This window comes from Falco cherrug, chromosome 8 (genome assembly GCF_023634085.1).
Source record: "Falco cherrug isolate bFalChe1 chromosome 8, bFalChe1.pri, whole genome shotgun sequence".
Classification (NCBI taxonomy): Eukaryota; Metazoa; Chordata; class Aves; order Falconiformes; family Falconidae; genus Falco; species Falco cherrug.
In genome coordinates this window covers 42,918,333-42,926,319 of record NC_073704.1, presented here as the reverse complement: position 1 = coordinate 42,926,319, position 7,987 = coordinate 42,918,333, and the positions used below count along the sequence as shown (strand labels likewise).

The 7,987-nt window shown below is 56.3% G+C and overlaps 1 protein-coding gene across 2 annotated transcripts; it reads left to right on the top strand.

The window, feature by feature from the left end:
* Positions 1-1,558: 1,558 nt before the first annotated feature.
* On the top strand, positions 1,559-7,606 carry NR4A2 (nuclear receptor subfamily 4 group A member 2). 2 transcript variants are annotated; one of them, XM_055719443.1, is made up of 8 exons: positions 1,559-1,689; positions 2,374-2,496; positions 2,672-3,537; positions 4,306-4,435; positions 4,523-4,611; positions 5,113-5,315; positions 5,757-5,935; positions 6,039-7,606. In XM_055719443.1, the coding sequence occupies exons 3-8, from the start codon at positions 2,674-2,676 to the stop codon at positions 6,293-6,295; spliced, it is 1,722 nt and encodes a 573-aa protein (XP_055575418.1). In that variant the 5' UTR covers positions 1,559-1,689; positions 2,374-2,496; positions 2,672-2,673; the 3' UTR covers positions 6,296-7,606. The 2 variants fall into 2 exon arrangements, with proteins under 2 accessions (XP_055575418.1, XP_055575417.1); XM_055719442.1 differs by having other exon boundaries at positions 4,523-4,686.
* The last annotated feature ends 381 nt before the right edge of the window (positions 7,607-7,987 follow it).

Here is a 7,987-nt window from a genome sequence, read left to right as displayed (position 1 = left end):
GTTCAAACTAGAGCCTGGCCGAGCTCCCGGGGTCAGACCGACGTGGACAGTTCCGTGGCAGCCCTGCAGCGGGAGGCCTGGCAGCTGAAGGCATGCGCAGGGCGGCCGGCCAAGCTCCTCCGGCACCCTTGGGGTGAGCACAGCAGGGACAAAGCCAAGGCAGCGCATCCAGACTCGAAACCGTCATTTCATATAGTCCTGGCGGATCAGAGGCACCTTACAGCGTTGCATGATTTCTGTACTAATTTGTCTCATCTCCTCTCCTGTTGGATAAACCTCAGCAGTAATTCTGTAGGAGCAGGAGAATATAACCACCGAGTGGCAACGACCGTTCTGGATGTGAAGGAGCCAGACGGCAGCAAGCCGTTTGTCTCGGGTGTTTGAGTTTTTACAGCGTAAGCTGAAAGGTAAAAGCGTTTGCTGAGTGAGAACGATGACTGAGTTACAGCGGGGGAAACGTGTTGGGAAGGAAGGATCATGGTTTCCCACAAACCATTCCTATGTAAGCGCTTTGGAGGGTTTTGCTGCAAGGCAAGGGTTCGGGCTTGCAAAAGTTGGCATTTGAGGTGGAGGTTGCACCGCGCTGGGTGCCGCTGTCTGTCGTCCTGCTGTTCTGCACAGAATGGTATGACCGGGCCCCATGTGCAGCACCTTTCCCCGGCCTTCACTACGCCTCACACGCTCTGCTCTCTTGCACTTTTCAGAAAAAGCACCCGCGAGCCAACGCACCGTGCCTCGTGTGCGACAGCGTGGCTGCCCCGCAGCCATGAGACGTGATCTTTTGCCTTTTTCTTTTCCTTTTTTTCCGCGGGCTGGGTTGCAGCTGAGGGGCCCACGACCAGTGTCAGACCCACCTTCCGGAGCCTGTCCGGGAGGAGGCCGCGCGTTCCCTCCAACCTCGGAGCAGCGACCCCTCGGAAGCCCCGCGCGCCATCGCAGCTCGGCAAAATTAAAATTTCTGATAATTTTTATTAAGTGCAGCGCCCTTCATTACATTGAACCGCTTCTGCTTTGCATCCTCCCCCTGCAACTACCTCCTCCGGCCCGCGCCGGCCCGAAGTTGCGCGATCACCGGTGCAAAGCGGCTGGGTCCCCCCAGAAACAACCGCGGGGGGAGCGACCCAGCGCCCCGGGAGCTCCCGTCGGGGCGCGCGCTATTTTTGGCGCGCCGGGTGGTTGCGTCAATGGTGACGCCGGCGGGTGGCGGGGTGGGCGGGAGGCGCGCGGCGCCACGCCCCACTCTCACTTTTTCCCTTTCGCCGGGCGGGTGACGCCACCGCCCTCTATGCAAATGAAGCCCCGCCCCGCCGCGCTTTAAGGTGCCGTCGGGGAGGGGAAAAGGGGGGGCGGTGCCCACCTGAGGGCGTGTCCCTCGGTGTGATGTCACCGTCGGAAATTTACCAAAGGGAGCGCGCGGCCAAAGGGGCGGGGGAAGGCCGGCCCCTCCGGCGTCCTGATTGGTCGGAGGGGGTGGTGACGCGCGGTGACGCGCGGGGGCTCGAGGTGCACGTTGGCTGTGGCACAGGGAGCCCACATAAACAAAGGCACATTGCGGGGAAGGGACAGTCCGGCCGCTGCGCTGCCGCCGCGCTCCCCGCCGCAGCCCCGACGTGTTCCCGCCGCGCCGCGCCCTGCCCGCCGCCCGCCGCCGCCCGGCACTTGGATGCATGCACAGGTCTCCGCTCCCCGGTGAGTGCCCCCTCCCCACGCGGGGCTCCCACGCGCGGGGGGGTGCGTGGATGGAGGCGTGTGTGTGTGTGTCACCCGCCGAGCACGCGTGGGGAGCGGGGTGCGGCGCCGCGCGGCTCCGCGGCTCCGGTTCGGGGAAGGCTCCGTGGGTAGGGGGGGCTTGTCACGCTGCCCGGGGTGGGTGGCCCGTGGATGTGGTGTCACCCGTGGTGCTGTCAGGCGGAATCGGCGGGCTGCACGGCTGCGGCTGCTTGCCCGGGAGGGCTGTCACCGGGCGGCGGCTCACGGTCCCGCGGGGCGCCGAGACCCCCGGGAGGCGGGAAGCCCCGCGCCTCGCCCGGCTCCCCCGCGGACGCGTCTCTCGCCTTAGAGGAGACGGAGGAACGCACGGGCTAAACAGCAGAGCGGGGGGCGAGCCCGCCGGCTGTCCGAGATGCGAACGATCGCAGCCCGCCCGCTGAAAGTTTTCCTCCCGCTTAAAAAAACCCGCAACAATAATAAATAAAGCGAACAAGCCCGGCCGGCCCGGCGGGGGCTGCGGGGGTGCCCAGCTCCCCCGGGAGCGGGGCCGCAGGGGGGGCCCGGGCCGCGCGTCGGGCAGGGTCTGCCGGGGGTGCCCCTCGCCCCCCGCTGCCGCCGGCCCCGAGACAGCTTGAAGAGCCGCTGCGTGTGTGTGTGTTGCAGCCAGCGCGCTGGGCAGGCTGGAGCCCTCCTCCGTGCTCTGAAACCGCGGAAACTTCGCTCTCCGCTGACCTCCGACGCTGTCCGCCTTCAGCTCCTCCGAAAACGCCTCTAACCCGGCTGAAGGTTTGTGCGCTCCGCTCCGCAGCCCCCCGCGGCCCCGGGGCGGGGAGGGACCCCCCGCCTGCCTCCCTCCTGCCGGCGCCGGCCGGGGCAGCGCGGTGCCCGGCGGAGCGGGGCGGGGCGGGGGGGGCAGCGCGGTTGTGCGGGCCGAGTCTATATGACCGTGTTTCGTTTCCAGCCATGCCCTGTGTTCAGGCTCAGTATGGGTCCTCGCCTCAAGGAGCCAGCCCGGCCTCCCAGAGCTACAGTTACCACTCTTCGGGAGAATACAGCTCCGATTTCTTAACTCCAGAGTTTGTCAAGTTTAGCATGGACCTCACCAACACTGAAATCACTGCCACCACTTCTCTCCCCAGCTTCAGTACCTTTATGGACAACTACAACACAAGCTACGACGTGAAGCCACCTTGCTTGTACCAAATGCCCCTGTCCGGACAGCAGTCCTCCATTAAGGTGGAAGACATTCAGATGCACGGCTACCAGCAGCACAGCCACCTCCCCCCCCAGTCCGAGGAGATGATGTCCCACTCAGGCTCCGTGTACTACAAGCCCTCATCACCCCCGACCCCCTCCACGCCCGGCTTCCAGGTGCAGCACGGCCCCATGTGGGATGACCCCAGCTCCCTGCACAACTTCCACCCCAACTATGTGGCCACCACGCACATGATCGAGCAGCGCAAAACGCCCGTCTCCCGCCTCTCCCTCTTCTCCTTCAAGCAGTCGCCCCCTGGCACCCCCGTCTCCAGCTGCCAGATGCGCTTCGATGGGCCCCTCCACGTCCCCATGAACCCCGAGCCGGCCGGGGCCCACCACGCTGTGGACGGGCAGGCCTTTGCCGTCCCCAACCCCATCCGCAAGCAGCCCTCCATGGCCTTCCCCGGCCTGCAGCTGGGCCACGCTCCCCAGCTGCTGGACAGCCAGGTGCCCTCGCCGCCCTCGCGGGGGTCCCCCTCCAACGAGGGGCTCTGCGCCGTCTGTGGGGACAACGCTGCCTGCCAGCACTACGGCGTCCGCACCTGCGAGGGCTGCAAGGGCTTCTTCAAGGTGAGCGGGCGGCGGGCAGGGCGACGGGCAGCGGGGGGGGGGACCCGCCGGGGCAAAGAGCCGCTTTCCCCTTCAGATGGAAATTGGTTAGGACAGAGAACTGTGTCTGAGCTAACCATGTGGAACAGAATTCCCTGTGGTAAAATTAAGTGATCTCTTTATTTCACCATCCTGATTGAATAATCTTATCATTTTAAATAGAGAAGGTCTCCAAGGAATGTAAATAATATGAATGCCCACGGATTTGTATTTACTGAGCATCCCTTTCCCTCCTCTTGGCATATAAAACACAGCTAGGAGCTGCGAGGTTAGCTCAAATGTTAACGCTATCAATTTTCTCCTGTTAAATGCCCTGGGAAAAAAAAAAAAGAAAAAAGGAAAAGAAAAAAGGGAAAAGAAAAAAAAGACGGGAAAATAAAAACAGTAAGGGGAAAATAAGGGGAAAAAGAAAAAAGGGGAACAAAAAAATGGGAAAATGGAAAAAAGGGGAAAAAGCAATTGTGAAGGGGGAAAGAAAAAAGAAGGGGATAATGATAAAAGGAAGGGGAAAGAGAAAAAGGGGAGACAAGAAAGGGAGAAAGGGGGGTGAGAAAGGGGAAGAGGGGGAAAAGAAAGGGAGAAAGGGGGAAATGGAACATGGAAAGAAAAAGGAAGGCGGGGGGAAGGGGGGAAAGGAAATAAAGAGGCGGCCGGGGAGAGGGCGGTGGGGAGCGGGGCCCGCAGCAGCGGCCGCTGACGCCGCTCGCCCCGTCCCGTCCCGTCCGGCAGCGCACGGTGCAGAAGAACGCCAAGTACGTCTGCCTGGCCAACAAGAACTGCCCGGTGGACAAGCGCCGCCGCAACCGCTGCCAGTACTGCCGCTTCCAGAAGTGCCTGGCCGTCGGCATGGTCAAGGAGGGTGAGTCCGCGGGGCCGCCGCCCCCCGTCGGGCCGTGCCGGGCCGTGCCGTGCCGGCCGGGGCGGCTGAGCACCGTCTCTCTTGCAGTGGTGCGCACAGACAGCCTAAAAGGCCGGAGGGGTCGTTTGCCATCCAAACCGAAGAGCCCCCAGGAGCCCTCTCCCCCCTCTCCCCCGGTGAGTCTGATCAGTGCGCTGGTGAGAGCCCATGTCGACTCCAACCCGGCTATGACCAGCCTGGACTATTCCCGGGTAAGCGGGACCGAGCTCGCGGGGGGACCTAGCTGCGCCCACCCGCCCGGGGAGGGGGGGCAGCCGGCCCCGCTCCGGCGGCTCCGGCGGCCGGCGGGGAGAGGCGAGCCGGGGGCCCCGCCGCCCGGCCCGACCCGGTGCTGCCCGGCGCTGCCCGGCCGCCCCCCCGGGGGTCCTGCTCCGCCGCCGCGCCGCCCGCCCCGGGATCGGGCCCGCGGAAACCGCCCTCTGCGCACGGAGAGCGGCGACCTCGTAGCGCCGTTCCTAATTGAATTAATTGCCCCGGAACATCTCATTTCCTCACTGGTCAGGGAGAGGTTTAATTGTTATAAAAACTCGGCTCCCCGACTAGAAGCGGGGTTAGCAATTTCACGGGTTATATACTTTAGAGAACCTCATTAAGTGCTTTATAAAATGAATTTCCAGTTCCAGGCTAACCCCGACTACCAGATGAGTGGAGATGACACCCAGCACATCCAGCAGTTCTATGATCTCTTGACCGGCTCCATGGAGATCATCCGAGGATGGGCAGAGAAAATTCCCGGCTTCACTGATCTCCCTAAAACAGACCAGGACCTGCTCTTCGAATCCGCCTTCCTGGAGCTGTTCGTGCTGCGCCTGGCATACAGGTACGTGGCCGGCCGAGGGGGGAACTTCTGGGCAGTTATGAAATCAGATCCTTTCAAGGTCCACTGATCTGCGTTTTATTAACTCCTCGGTAATTAGGTGCCTCTTAAATCCTTCATTTATTGCTCTTCAAGTAATTAGTTGTTTAGCTCCCCCCACCCCCCATCTTCTCTCTCTTTTTTTTTTTAAAAAAACTTTTTCCCTTTCTCTTTTTCTTTTTTTTCTCTCTCTTTTTGCTTGTCTTTCTTCCTCTCTGTATCTTTATTTCTTCCCGTGTTTGTTTCTTCCTCTCTTTCTCCTTATCTTTTAAATCTTTTTTTTACTTTTCATCTTTTGCTCTTCTTCACCTTTGCTTTTCTTTCTTTTCCTCTGTCTATCTAATCTACCTTCATCCTTATTCATTCATTCATCTGTATGTGTTGGGGTTGTCACATTCCTTCCAGGTCAAATCCAGTGGAGGGCAAGCTTATCTTCTGCAACGGGGTGGTCCTGCACCGGTTGCAGTGCGTCCGTGGCTTTGGGGAGTGGATCGATTCCATTGTTGAATTTTCCTCCAACTTGCAAAACATGAACATCGATATCTCTGCCTTCTCTTGCATCGCTGCCCTAGCTATGGTCACAGGTCGGTGTCCCCCCTCCTTCCCGCTCGAGCCCCAGCCAGGCAGCTCCTTTTCCCTTCCTCTCCCTGTCAGACATGTAACCTCCTGTGTCCTTCTGTTTTGCAGAGAGACATGGGCTTAAGGAACCCAAGAGGGTGGAAGAACTTCAAAACAAGATTGTAAATTGTCTCAAAGACCATGTGACTTTTAATAACGGGGGCCTGAATCGCCCCAACTATTTGTCCAAACTCTTGGGGAAGCTCCCTGAACTTCGCACGCTTTGCACGCAGGGGCTGCAACGCATTTTCTACCTGAAACTGGAAGATTTGGTGCCACCGCCAGCAATAATCGACAAACTTTTTCTGGACACTTTACCTTTTTAAGACTCTTCCCGAGCACTTCCACTGAACTGAAGAGAATCTTCACCTTTCTGAAGGGGAATTCATCTGGGCCCAATGCAGCACCTCTGGGTGCCAGCTCCCCATCCAAACCAGTGTTGCTAACCTCCTGCAGGCAGAACGCGAATGGGCATTTTGGCTCTGGGGCATCATGGATGCAGATCATGGACAACACAAATACCATGGTATAAACTTTTTATTATCAGCTTATAAATGAATTTATTATTAAGGACTTCTGATTAAAGAGATGAACATATCTGGCAACGCCGGGTGCGCAGCTAAGACTCATACGGTGACAAAGCGTTAAGGTGACCCACAAGTCTCACCCTCCTAAAGACTAAAGTTTTCTGCTGTAAAAGAAAGCTGTAATATATACGAAACCTAAATGTTGCGTGGGTGGCATGTCATTAAAGGTGGCAAAGGCTTGTAAATTTATCAGATGCAGTTTGGCTTTTTAAAAATTATTCTGTGCCTATTTATGAAGAAATATGGAAAACAATTAAAAAAATAACTACAAATTAAAGCTAAACGTGTTTGCAAAAAAAAGAGAAAAAAAAAAGAAAGAAAAATAAAGAAGGGAGAATAAAGAGAAAGAAAAATAAATCTCTCCATACCAGGAAAGCATGACGATTCTAGGGTGACAATGTTATAGGCACTTGCTATTTCAGTAATGTCTATATTCTATAAATAGTATTTCAGACACTATGTAGTCTGTTAGCTTTTATAAAGACTGGTAGTTATCTAAGCTTCAAACATTTTCTCAATTGTAAAATAGGTGGGCACAAGTATTACAAAACCCGAAATCCTCCCCAAAGGGACACATAGTGTTTGTAAACACCGTCCGACATTCCTTGTTTGTAAGTGTTGTATGTACTGTTGATGTTGATTAAAAAAGAAGTTTATATCTTGATTATTTTGTTGTCTAAAGCTAAACAAATCTTGCATGCAGCAGCTTTTGACTGTTTCCAGAGTGCTTATAATATACATAACTCCCTGGAAATTACTGAGCACTTTGAATTTTTGTTTTGTTTTGTTCTGTTTTTTTATGTCTGAAATTGTCGGTTAATATATTATTTTATGTTCGAGTAATATTTTTAATATTGCCATATCCTGTAGTATTTTTCTTTGTGTATTTCCAGTATGGCACATGACACGAGTCACTGCCTTTTTGGTTGGGGTTTTGTTTTGGGTTTTTTTTTCTATGGTGTATGACAGTTAGAAACGCTGTTGGTTTTTTGGTTGGTATTTTTTTTTCCCCCTCCTGATAACTCTTTCTTTGAGAAAGACAATTTTAATGTTTACAACAATAAAACATGTAAACGAATAGAATCTCGTCTTCTTTCTGTCCAAGCGAGAAGCGCCCACCGCCAGCATCCATTGCACATAAGGACAATAGCCTCTACAAGGTAGGACTAACCCACCGAGGAGAATGGATGGGGCGCTTTGCGTTCACAAGGCGGGCGGCCCGACGCGCCGGCTCGGCGGGGGGACGAGGAGGAAACCCTGAGGCTCCCAGGTCGGTCCTTTCCCAGATTTTTCCCCGTCTCTGCAGCATCCCCAGCCCGCTCCCGCGCCGGCCTTTGCTTCGGCAAATACCTCGAATTGGGGGAACGGAGCGGGGGTGTCTCGTCGCTGCCCCGCAGCTGGGATGGGCCAGGGGGGTGGCAGCCCTGGTGG